Consider the following 13,545-nt stretch of genomic DNA (forward strand, 5'->3'; position numbering starts at 1 on the left):
GAGAGCACCCTTGCCTGGCCTGTGGTGGTGCAGTGGATAGAGTTGACCTGGAATGCTGAGGTCACCGGTTCTAGGCCCCAGGCTTGCCAGGTCAAGGCACAGGCAAGAAGCAACTACTACAAGTTGATGCTTCCCACTTCTCCCCCCTTTCTCTCTCTCCCTCCTTTCTAAAAATCAATAAAATCTTTTTTAAAAAAAATGAGAGCATGCTTTTCCCCCCTGAACTCTCTTACATGCATAAGGTCTTAAAGATATTTGATTTTATATACATATGTGTGCATATATGAATATATATACATATATAGTATTTCTCATATTTGATGTTTTTACCTCCGAAGATGATGATGAACTCAACTTCATTTGGAATTCACTAAGTACCTTGGCAAGTTTATTATAGTCATTGGTATTCTTATAGACCTTTTTCTTATGAGGTTTGTTTATATCCAGGAAATCCACAAATACAGTTGAGTCACTCATCAGTGATTCTTTGGGCCATCGAATCTAATGTAAGATAATAATTTAACAGTTTAATTGTGTTAATAGCACAATTCTACTTTTCAAAATCAATGCCGTCGATCTGTATCAGCAAAGCTCCAGCACATAGAGCCAGACCTCAGGCTCTTTACTTTACCTTCAGGGTTTCTTAACCTGCTTTGGGCCACGGCCCCTATGGCAGTGAAACCTGTGGACGCCTCCTCAGATTAATATTTTTAAATACATACAGCAAAATACAAAGGTTACCAAAAAAAAAAAAAAAAAAGAAATACATCAAAATACAGTTTTATCTAAGGACTCTTTGAGGGTCCCTGGGTTCCACATTAAGAACTCCTGTTGCGGAAAAAGCATTTTGAGATCTCACCAACACTCTGAAAACATTTTCTTTTCTCTTGCTTATTATGATTATGAATCTGCAAGCTTCCACACTTGCTTTCCAGGTCCACTTGGTGGAGTCTTGCCTATTTTCCAGATCAAGTTCACAGGCTACCTCCACATTGAAGTCTGTCTGTCTCCCTCGCCCCTAAAACCAGGGAGAGAAAATCAGTTTTTCTCCTTTTGTCCCACCACAGTGATGTGTGGGCACAGGCCTGCCACAGCACTTGCAGAAAATATTTCACTTGTGAGGTGTTGGGAGGCAGGCCCGTCCTGGTTTCATGTGGATATCGGCAATTAGCTCACTTGACATCTGGCACTGGAAATTCCTAACAGGCCCTCAGAAGACATCTATTTAGCTAGTAGCTGAGGGAATGTTGTGGGGCAACGTGACATGATGGTTAAGAGACTATCTGGAGTCAGGTATCCTGGGTTTGAATAATGATTCTGCTACTTAAATAATTGTGTAACCTTGGGCAAGTTCATAAGCTCTCTCTGCCTCAGTTTCTTCATCTGTGAAATGAGGAGGACAGGACCGATACTGCAGGGATGTTATGAGATTAAAATAAATAATAATACATAAAGCTTTTAAATGCTTGGCACATTGTAAGTGTTAATTATAATTAGTTACCACACTGCATTTTTTTTAAAAGCTAACCAGCCAACCAAGTTATTAAATGATATTATATAAACCCAAATTCTCACAGGAGAAATTTATGTCCTTATGTTATTAAGGAACGGTTTCTATGTCTTAATTTTGGGTGCTGTTGCTGTTCTTGCTGTCCATAGTGCTGACTCCTGCCAGGCCAACACCTGCTCCCTGAGTACCTGTGTGTTTCTCTCCTGCTGCCTCTATGTCCATTCTCTGGTCTAACAAAGTCTTAAAAATGAGCTGTAATTGGCCCTTAGAGAGAGGGAGTTGAGAAACTTCTCCTGGGGCAGAAATAAGCTCTATATTCCTTCATTTATTCTTTTATTCATCCCAGATATATTTATCAAGCACCAACTGGGAGTAAGGGAGGATGTCAACTCCTGGAGATTTAGGTAGGGATAAAAAAATCAATGACTTTTTCTCAAACTCAAAGAAAGAGAAAGAGGGAGAAAAGGAGAGAAGGAGGGAGATAGTAGGGGAGGCAATTGCATTATAATAAGTTCTATGATAGAAAAATCCCCTAGTTCTATGAGAATACAAAGAAGGGACACTTGCCCTGAAAGGGTGTGGTGTTAGCCAGTAAAGGCCACCGGGACAAAGAAAGCGTGAGCTGAACAGTGAAGGATGCCTAGCAGCAAGCTAGGGGAAGGGGGCTGCAGGTGGAAGGACAGAGGCAAGAGGGAAAGGCTGCATTCTGGCTAGAATATAAAGGTGGCCAGAATGGGGGCTTGGATGGAACACCAGTCCCCAAGGAAGGGGAAACCAGGACAGGGTGTCTGGGTGATGGAGAGAGTCCAGAGAACAGAGACTGGAAATGGTTTTACTTGTTGAGTATGAAGTACCCAGAGTACATGAGACAAACTTAGAGGTTAACTCAAGGTCTAACTCCAGAGTTCAGGCTCTTTCTGCCAAACTACCTGTCTGTATTTGAAAATTAGAAATATGGTCTAGTTCTTCTCATTATTAAAATAGCTTACATTTATTGAGCACTTACTATGTGTCAGAAACTGTTCTAAACAGTTGACACAAATTAGTGTCTTTCATTCTCACCACAGATCTATGAGGCAGGTACAATTACTACCATTATTTTTTTATTTTTGAGATTTTTTTCATTATTTTTAATTTTTACTTTTAAGTTACAGTTGCCAGGCTATATTATAATATTATGTTAGTTTCAGGTGTACAACCCCATGATTATTCATTGATATAACTTCTGAAGTGATCACCCCAAGGAAACAAAAGCAAAAATAAACACATAGGACTTCATCAAACTAAAAAGCGTCTGCCCAGCAAAGGAAACTGTTGCCAAAACAAATAGTTACAACTCTTTCCACCTGAATAGGTTTACTGAAACACTTTCTTTTGTGATCTAGATACAAGACCGTGGAAACTATAAAGTTCAAAGGGCTAGACAGGGATGAGGATCTTGTTGAGGTATCAAGAGAATGTATACTTCTGCTAATCCAAGGGAAACAGGAGCAGTTTTGAGGTCCCAAAGAGGCCAAACACATGAGCTAAGCCAAGACCTTCTCATTTCCATCATATCAAATCTATACTTAGAGATTTCCAAGTAGAAGGTAGAATTAATAGCATTTCTTCTGTTATTATTATAGAAAGGTCTGCATACTTTAATAACACAACACTGTTGTCCATCTAAAGTAATTTTTAAAATATAAGTTTACCTGGAAATAACTCTCCAATTCCTTTGACAGAAACTGATAGAACAGTGTTTTATCAGTATGTTCAATTAAGCGATCATGAAACACCCGGGTGGCTTCATGAACAAAGAACAGGGCAGCCATCTCTTTGGAGTTAATAACAGTCTTGTCGGCCTGCAGTAGTCCTAGGAGAAGCTATTGGGGATTTAAAAATAACTTAAAAAAACAACACATTAGCAGGAAGTGAGTCAAGGCTCAATTTTTGCAGGTTTATGTTTTCATACAAACAGAAGTGGTTATCCAGGGTAAGAACTGTCAATTTCTAAAAGTGATAATCTGGGTTTTTGATGAATCCAGCAAGTTGTAAACCAGGGAATACTGGGCTAGCATCACTGTTAGAGGAAGATAGATTAAACACTCCTTGGCCACATCCAGGGGATTCCTTGCTAGGATGGCAAGCCACAGTCTGGACCACGGCATGGACATGGAGGAGGGTGTTGGTAGTGACACAGAGGTACTTCTTTTTTACTTTTTGTATTTTTCTGAAGGGAGGGGGTGGGGCAGGCAGACAGACTCCTGCATGCGCCTGACAGGGATCCACCCGAAATGCCCACCAGGGGGCGATGCTTGGCCCCTCTGGGCACTGCTCTGCTGCAATTGGAGCCATTCTAGCACCTGAGGCAGAGGCCATGGAGGCATCCTCAGCACCCGGGCCAACTTTGCTCCAATGGAGCCTTGGCTGTGGGAGGGGAAAAGATAGAAAGGAGAGGGGGAAGGGTAGAGAAGCAGATGGGCGCCTCTCCTGTGTGCCCTGGCTAGGAATTGAATCCAGGACTTCTACACGCTGGGCTCACGCTCTACTGCTGAGCCAACTGGCCAGGGCACAGAGGTACTTCTTTTTTTTTTTTTTAACAGAGACAGAGAGAGAGTCAGAGAGATAGATAGGGACAAAGACAGGAACAGAGAGAGATGAGAAGCATCAATCATTAGTTTTTTGTTGCGACACCTTAGTTGTTCATTGATTGCTTTCTCATATGTGCCTTAATGGCGGGCCTTCAGCAGACTGAGCAACCCCTTGCTCCAGCCAGGGACTTTGGGTCCAAGCTGGTGAGCTTTTGCTCAAACCAGATAAGCCCACGCTCAAGCTGGCGACCTCGGGGTCTTGAACCTGGATCCTCTGCATCCCAGTCTGACGCTCTATCCACTGCACCACTGCCTGGTCAGGCCAGAGGTACTTCTTAATGTTATGTTCTAAGATCCTTAATTTGGATTAAAAAAAAAAAAAACAACCCTTATGACCTATTTCAAACACTATATGTGCTATTTGGGGCTAAAAGTCTTATAGCAAGGGGAGAAAGATGAAATTCAAAAATTGTTTTTCTTCACACTTTAATTCTGAGAATGATATATTTGCTCAAAGCTGATGACTAAATCAAGACTGCTGGCAACATTCCCTGGTGTCAAAAGCAAGACTTGTAGGACTTCAAGCATGTTTATGAAACACAGTGGCTTTCATTTCCTAAGAGTCTCAATAAAATTTCAGGAATAAGCCCTGGCCGGTTGGCTCAGTGACAGAGCATTGGCCCAGTGTGTGGATGTCCCGCGTTTGATTCCCAGTCAGGGCACACAGGAGAAGCGATCATCTGCTTCTCCATCTTTCCCCCTCTCCCTTCTCTCTCTCTCTCTCTCTTTCCCTCCTACAGCCAAGGCTCCATTGGAACAAAGTTGACCCGGGCATTGAAGATGGCTCCAGTTGCAATGGAGCAACACCCCAGATGGGCAGAGCATTGCCCCCTAGTAGGCATGCCAAGTGGATCCAGGTCGGGCACATGTGGGAGTCTGTCTCTCGGCCTCCCCGCTTCTCACTTCAGAAAAATACAACAACAACAACAAAAATCTCTGGAATAAGGCAAAACCAAAATCAGTATTAGAGTCTTGTCCTTCTTTTCCTGTGGAGAATCTTAGCCTATAGTCGAACAGTCTCAAGTGGTTTTATCATTAAATTCTCTGTGTGCAATTATTTTAATGATTCTTTTAAACTAGCTTATGGCATAAGCTGCTAATAAATAGCAAAACTAATCAATTTGAATTTCCCTTTTTGTCCCTTTTTAACAATTTGATATTGACAGTATCAATGAGTACGGAAAATGGAGAGAGAGAGAGAGAGAGAGAGAAAGTATCAATTTGGTAAAATTACATTTCTTCCACTTGAACATTAAAAGTAAGCCAGAGAGTGAATTTTAAAACAAACCTTAAACATATCTCGGAGATTGAAAATGTAATGACATTTCGTGGGCGTTGGTAACATGCTCTGACATACTTGATAGTATATTGCTAGAGAACAAGTGATTATGTGGTCCTTACTTTTATGAACATCAGCTGTGAAGTTATGAATGGAGAAATACATCCCCAAATGAGCCTTTAAAAATAAATTTAATAATTCAGTTAGCCAAAAACTTAAGGACAGACTATTTCTATCTAATTTCCACTGAAAAGGGAGATGTGTGTCCCAAAATGGAGGCTTAAAGTCATTGATAATGTTAGTAATTAGAATCCACTTTAAACAAATGGTAGACTAGTGAAAAGACATTCTGAATGTGATAAGCTGGGGGAAATTCCAATTAGTCCTAGTTTGGTGAATGATCTAGAGAGGCATGTGTTTGTTCCTTGGGGACAATTTATGTCCCACCTGTGTGTCTGCCAGGTGTGCTAGGAGTTCTTACAAATTTCTTCTCCCTGGTAGATGTTACTAGAAGAAATATAAAATGATAGAACTATTATTTCAGTTTGGATTGTTATATGTATATATACTCTTCTACATTATTTTTGGGTTTTTTTTTTTTGAGGTATGGATTATTGATCACTTGCAGAATTACCAAGTACTTTCAAAAAAGTAGATTTTAAAAAGCCATATTTAAATTTGTCATTAGAAAAAAGAAAAGCAAATGTTTTTGAGGAATTTAATAGTCCTGCATGTCTGCAAAATCTAATCAAACTAGGTTTCAACTTAAGCCATTTTTTTTCTGATATTTCAGAATGTTTTCTCTCACTACTTTTGATCTTATAAGAAAATGAAAAGAATCAAACAACACTAGCAAAAATTGGGTGTGCATGGCAACACAAACCCCTGGCCTCCAACCCAGAAAAAGTGGATCAGAATCTCTGAGAATAAAGTTTTGGAATCTACATTTTAAACATTCATTTAACATGCACCACACCCAATTACATTCTTATATACCCTAAATTATGTTCTTACACATACTAAATTATGTATTTGCTATTTAGAGACAAATTATAGCAACAGGACAGAAAATATAGAGGGAGAAATAAAATTCACCCCTTTCAGAGAATTTTTGTTCAGTATTAGTGGTTTTAAGGTTCCAGATTTTCCCTTATAATATGGAATTTACTTTCAGTAGAAAATCAGCTAAGTGCATTACCTGGAAAATAGTAGTTAGGGCACTTTGTGGGGGATGAGGCAACACTAGAATGGAAAAGTGTTTGAGGAGACGTGGGCTAACGTCCCTCCCACCCACAGAAGGAACACACGCTGTCACAAGGGAGAGATCTTGAATATTCTGTGGAAAGAGTGAAAGAGAGTTAAGTAAATGCACCTGTAAAATGTGATATGTATTCCCACTTTCCCCAAATGGACAAAAGACTTAAAATGTTTAAGCAAAAGGATTATTATTGCCTGCAAAACAAAAACGATGATGGTCATAGAAGTCTATCTTTTAAAAGTAACCCATCCTAAATTGAAGACGTGTTACTTCCAGGAAGCTTTCTAAATGTCACCAGGTAATGGCTTATTTTTGTTTTTATTTTACTTTTTTATATATTATTTTAAATTTTTTTTAGATTTATTCATTTTTAAAGAGAGAACAGAGAGAAAGAGAGAGAGAGAAGGCGGAGGAGCAGGAAGTATCAACTCTCGTATGTGCCTTGACCAGGCAAGCCTGGGGTTTCGAACCGGCAACCTCAGCATTCCAGGTCGATGCTTTATCCACTGCGCCACTGCAGGTCAGGCCCAAATAGCTTATTTTTAGAAAAGCAATCATTGGAACATAAAACAATGTTACTAAGGCCAGTGGAGAAGATTCTGCTGAGAGGTGAGTGACCAGGTAAAGAGCCAGGACTGGCTGGGGTGTGAAGACCAAGAGCCTTGACTGTTTACACAGTAACAGCCATTTGACAGAGCAGAGCATCACAGCATGGTAGAGCTGGGTGGAATCATCCGGATAATCAGATCACCGAGTCTGCTCACAATGTGGTGCTTTTAGCAGCTTTGTTCCTGCCTCTGCCTCTGCCTCTGCCCATGTCCATAGCCACAGAAATCCCATGGAAAGCCTGCCTCTCTATTTTCTTGTCAGTTCAAGGAACTCCTTCAGGCCATGGGTTCTAGACCATTTCTTGCTTTCATTTTTCTTCCTAGTCCCCTGGGTTCTCCCTGTTGATTCTTCTGTCTTGGGTCGTTGCCTGGATCACAGTCTGACTGGTGTGGTAGCTGGTGTGCTCCTCACCAGCCAATGAGAGCCATCCAGGGGCCTGGGCCCAGGTTTGTCTGAGATGGGAACTTTGTAATGCAACCATCTAATTTCATAGATGTGGAACCGAGGCTCAGAACGTTTAAGTCAACACAGGCTTAAATTTCCAGAGAAGGAACCATGTATTTTTTAAAAAACATTTAAGCTATTCTGACTTGGTTCACTGTAACAAAAATAACTGCACAGAAATCTCTACCTGGGATTTTTTTTTTTTTTTGAGTTTACAATACTTCTGAAAATCCTTGATCTATGTTCTTGAAAATAAATGAGAGTAGTCTTACATAGAGGTTCGCTTTTCTCATATGTATTAACTGCTGATTCATTGAAAATTTTGGTTAATTATTAATGTGCTTAACAATAGTGAGAGTTATTTGACTTGGAAACAAAACCTATAGGGCATATTTGCAATTTTTACTAAGATATCACTTTTACTGTATGATTTTAAGATAGAAGGTTTTACTAAAAGTAGGATTTCCATGAACACCTGGGCCTGTGTTAAATTGCAAAGATGTTATCAGCATGGTTAATTTTTTTGCTCTACATGTTCATTTCACTAAATTTTACTAAATTTCTCCCTGGAGTCACTTAACATTATGATAAATATTTAACTGATTGTTAAGTAACAATATTAAACATGAACTTTACCTTCCATGCAATTTTCTCAGTATCATAAACTCCTCCTAAATCTAGTAACTGTCTGATTAGTTCCAGGGGTGGCTGTGCCCCATACAGATCTGTCTCTGGCACGGTCAAGTCATCAATGAAGATTACAATCTTAAGGAGAACAAAAGGTTTTAAAACGTATTAATTAGTATTGCCTTTAAGTTACGAATTAAGGATATTAATTATACTATGGTGTAAGAACAAAATATTGTATAATATGTAATGATGTTGTTTTCTTTTCTATTAAAAAGCAGCACACTCAATTCTATTTTGATATGATTTTAGAAAACAGTTAAGTTTTCAAAATAGCAGAAACTCTACTCTCTATAGACCTATAACAATAATAGAAATGTATTTTGATGCTAAAGTAACCAAATTGTGGCTATTACGAAGGAACAAACATGATTACTATTCATTCAACATTTACTTATTGAGTGCCTACAGCTGGCAAGGTATGGAGGTATGTATTTCATATATTCCCTTTTTTAAGGAATAAGACTGTCATTTGGAACTAGATTTTTATAATTTTGTTGCAAATGCTGTTGCCATGAACAACCAGCAGAAGAATCAAACACGTTTCCAATCGTTACATCTGTGTTACTTTGCACCTTTGAAAATATTATGCCTTGAAATGTACTGATTAAAATCTCCGTGTACATTAGCCCTGTTGGACTATATTTATTTTTGTAAAACAAGTAGCAATTAAAGAAAAACAAATAGCCATTTATTTTGAATTAGGTAATTACCTGATTTGTGATTGGCAATACCATATATATATATATTTTGGAAGACACTTAATTTCCCTCTTTTGTGGAAACTAGATGATTACAGACAAAATGGTTTGAGTGAAATTTCTCCTGCTTGCACTTCTTCATTTGTGTCTTTGGTTGAGCAATTACTATCCTTTTCAAAGTCCCTAAAACGTACCCAATTAGGCAGAGATCCATCAAATTTATCCAAATTTTCAGTTAAAATCAAGGAAATCCGAAGCAAGCACTTAAAAGCTTTGAAGTGACAGTCACAGGGGTTAAATTCAGGTGTCCCTGATTTTCTTACTAATGACTCTTGCAAATCTTTTGACTCTGAGCTTATTTCCTGGTACTGAGCCAGAAGCATTGACTGTAAATTTCAACTGCGACACAGCATTTGGTCATCAATTGGACAGTATTATAATGTGCCAGGCAGTCTGGATAAGAGTAAGAAATGCACAACACCATTTCAAGATGATAGGTGTTGTTCAAGTTATAACAAGGTTGTTCTCTTTCCTGAGGCGATGGATTCTGGATTTTTCTCTTTTTCTTATAGACCCAAGCCATGGTCGTGGGAGGAAAATGTGGTAAAATACACAGTGACAACAATGGACATCTAACTCATTTTCCCATTTTCTTGTCTGCTTATATTTAATTCAGATTCTAGCAGCTTCTTTCAGCTTAATAATTCTGAATCACTGTAATTCATTATGTTGGAACTAAATTAGATTGATTTGAAAACAAAAATTTCCATTTTAAAGTGCATTTTATAGAAATATTCAGGAGTGTATGTTCCACTGATGTTTTCCTGTTTTTAGTATTAATTAAAATAAGGCACTTTACCACGTGACTAGTATAAGCAGATTAACCAACCAGTGAGGGAGTTTTACCTTGTTGTTTTCTGGTGCTCCAAGGGTGTCTTTGTTCCTTCTTTTTAACTTCTTAAGGATCATCTCCTTGGTTTTGGCAGCTGTCATTTTGATGCTAAAATTTATTGTAGAGACTGTAATCCTTCTATTGTTATTTTTAAATAAACTTTCTCCAGTTTTTTCTGACTTTTTAGTAACCTTATCTATGATGCCAAATATGGAAAGAAAAACAGATTTAGAACACTTTCAAAATATTTTTGCTTTGTCCTAAGGTGTTAAGAAATATAAAAATTACATAATTTTACTATATTGTTGTCACTTTAAAGAAATTACTGTGAGGACAAATCAGTGAGAGAACGAATACCAAGTGTGAACTGTTTCCAAATATTTCCTAACTTTTACGTGAAAATGGTGTCTCTGGTAACAACAGCCAAAAGCAACAGTACGAATGCTCAGAGAACCGTCTATTGCTGCACAATAAACATAAAACTTTTAACGTTTTAAAAATATTTAGATTTGCAAGTGTACAGGAAAGATCTAAAAGAAGAATTTGGTGTGTCCACCAAAGGCATTGAAATTAGGATGCATTCTCTGAGTCAGGATCATCCAGAGGGGTTCTTTGGGATGGCGCTGTAGCAAAAGTAAAAGATAAAACAAACAAAACCAAAAGATTCCTGAGGCAGAATCCGGTGGCCTCTCTTTCCCTTTCTACAGCTAGCCCTGGGCCACCCTGCTTTCTCTTCAGAAGTACAGTTGCTGCTCGCAAATACTACATCGGATTTTCAAGGGTGAGGTTCTTGAAGCCCCATGTGTGTTTTTATAGCATAGTCCAATTTTAGGGCTACAGAATCATAACTTTCCTACTGCATTATTTCAAAATATTAATAAAATAGAACAGACGGATGTTGCCTCTGGTTACTTTGAGACTTAGTATGAGTTTCCACTAATAAACCAGAGCATCTTTCCTCCTTCCAGTAAACAGATATAATATTCTACGAGAACCATCCTAGCTTTTGAGTAGGGTAGAACCATTTGAGAGGATAGTGGATATTTTTAGGGATGTTTTATTTTAAACTATCAAGAGAAATTTTCATTCTGAGATTTCTGACAGTATGCAATGACTTGCATATCATTGAGAGAGGAAGGTTTTGAAACTACTGTAACACATACCTGAACTTCCAGTTGCTGTCTTATGAGTTTCAGAAAGCAACATGCTGATATTCTGCTTCAGGCTATTGGAATAAAAGATTCAAAATTAGCTTATTTACCTTAGTAGCTGCATGAACAAAATACATCGAAAATATCAGTGTGTGGTTGATTTTCCTTCTATCTCCTACAAGGAACCAAGGAACCAAATATATTATTTCCTGTTTACACTTTTATAGTTAAAATTAGTGCCATTATTAGAACTGAGACCCAAATTTAACAAACTATGGGCCTACTCTAAAAACCAAACTGGGCAAGTCCCTAGGATGCCAGGCTACTGGGCATTTTCTTTGGAAAGTGAGACATTAACTCATTTGTCCCTTTATAAAATGCTTTTGCCTTAGGGGTCACTCAGCAAAAGCTCCATTCACCTTCCTTTTGGTCTTGTCTTCAGGTTTTTTTTCTCCTCATATTATCTTTCTTTATTGCTAAAATCCATTGCCATTTAACTATTGAACAGACAGTAAAATTCATTTGTTTCAGACTCCATTATTTATGGCTCTAATACTTTAGATAAGGAACGACTCTTATTGTAGTCCACGTTTCAAAAATGATCTCTTTGATTTTTAAGGCCTTATTTCAACGGATGAGGATTTCATCACAAAATAGTTGCTGTAAGATGTAGATGATGGGGTCTTGGACTCAAGGTGACATTGCACAGAGAGATGTAGAGGAACTCAAGACACACCAGAAAGACAGAACAGACTTGACAAATGGGGATTGGCTGAGGATCACAGTAAACACGGGACAGAAACAGCTGGATCTCTGAGTCTAATGATGGGAGAAAAGGTCTGATATGGGCCTCTCCACAGGTCCACCTTTCATCCCATTCGAACAACAGCAGGCTTCTCTGACATTTTAACAATTAGAATTAACTTTCAAAATTTGAACGCTTTATTTGTATAATTTAGATTTCTTTTCATTCCTTTTTTTTTTTTTTTGGTATTTTTCTGAAGTGAGAAGCAGGGAGGCAGAGAGACTCCCGCATGCACCCGACCGAGATCCACCCGGCATGCCCACCGGGGGGCGATGCTCTGCCCATCTGGGGCATTGTTCTGGTGCAACTGGAGCCATTCTAACGTCTGAGGCAGAGGCTGTGGAGCCATCCTCAGCGCCCGGGCCAACTTTGCTCCCATGGAGCCTTGGCTGCGGGAGGAGAAGAGAGAGATAGAGAGGAAGGAGAGGGGGAGGGGTGGAGAAGCAGATGGGTGCTTCTTCTGTGTGCCCTGACTGGGAATCAAACCCAGGACTTCCACATGCCGGGCTGATGCTCTACAGCTGAGCCAGCCAGCCAGGGCCTCTTTTTTATTCTTTTTATTCTTCAGGAAGAGACACACAGTCTGACAGAAACAGTTTCTTATATATTTATATAGTTGATAAGAAGAAAATGTATTTCTAGTGCAACAAAACCAATAATATGCAACACTATATTCATATATTTAGGTACATTTTTCCAGGAAGAAAAATAGTTTAAAGCTGTACTTTGTTAGGTAAAAAGAAAATTAAAATTTAATTTTAATTATTTAATTTAAATTTAGTTATATTTAAAATAAATATAAGAATGTCTAATTTAAAGGACTTAATCTGGTTGTTGATACTTTGGAAAACTGAAGATTTTCTTCTTACCTCATCTTTTGAATATTTCTGCATTTTTATGCATCAAGTATGCTTTTTCAAACAAGACACAATTAGTTACTAAAGCAAACACTATTTTTACCAGACAAATCAAATTTAGAGTTTAGTGTATCCTACCTTGATTTTTTATTTTCGTTATATAATAGGACTTCTCCTAAAATGGACCCATGTTCCAAATCAAAGCCTCCTGAGTGCTCCAATTTTGCAAGCATTTGATTAATAGCAGCAGTTTTCCCAACGCCAAAGTCTCCTAATGGAAAAAAATGAAAAGATGCATTAGGTTACATTTATATGCAAGAAAAATAAACAGATGTTAACATACTAAAATAAACCAATAATGTTTTATTTGAAAATTACATGAAAAGTACATTTCTGATCTTCCTTTTATTTTTTAAAAAAAGTGGTTAAAAGTGGGTAAACCAAGCAGTTAATATGAAAACCTTTCAAAGTATTTAAATAGTTTACATCTCTTACAAAAAAATACATTAGGAGTTCACTGTTATTTTTATATAATACTCATTTAAGCCTATTGCAAATATTTTTGCTTACAGCACAACAGAACTCCTATGTGAAATTAACATCCCTGAAGATTTTTACCAATACAATATGGGGGGGCATGGATGGAATCAACTCCTATTGTAGCAAAACAGGGAGCCATGACTTTACAATTCACCAAATATGGTTTATTGAGCATTCCAA

General features: G+C 38.1%; 1 protein-coding gene across 1 annotated transcript in view; it reads right to left on the reverse strand.

Moving 5' to 3' along the window:
• Positions 1-13,545, reverse strand: part of DNAH14 (dynein axonemal heavy chain 14) — a 207,252-nt gene that overhangs the window by 76,221 nt on the left and 117,486 nt on the right. Inside the window, exons 45-52 of the mRNA XM_066252726.1 lie at positions 12,964-13,096; positions 11,176-11,237; positions 10,027-10,208; positions 8,370-8,498; positions 6,621-6,758; positions 5,432-5,599; positions 3,205-3,375; positions 331-501 (exon numbers count right to left, since the gene is read on the reverse strand). Coding sequence (XP_066108823.1) covers positions 331-501; positions 3,205-3,375; positions 5,432-5,599; positions 6,621-6,758; positions 8,370-8,498; positions 10,027-10,208; positions 11,176-11,237; positions 12,964-13,096 — 1,154 coding nt within the window. The remainder of the gene's footprint in view (positions 1-330; positions 502-3,204; positions 3,376-5,431; positions 5,600-6,620; positions 6,759-8,369; positions 8,499-10,026; positions 10,209-11,175; positions 11,238-12,963; positions 13,097-13,545) is intronic.

This window comes from Saccopteryx bilineata, chromosome 1, assembly GCF_036850765.1.
Source record: "Saccopteryx bilineata isolate mSacBil1 chromosome 1, mSacBil1_pri_phased_curated, whole genome shotgun sequence".
NCBI lineage: Eukaryota > Metazoa > Chordata > Mammalia > Chiroptera > Emballonuridae > Saccopteryx > Saccopteryx bilineata.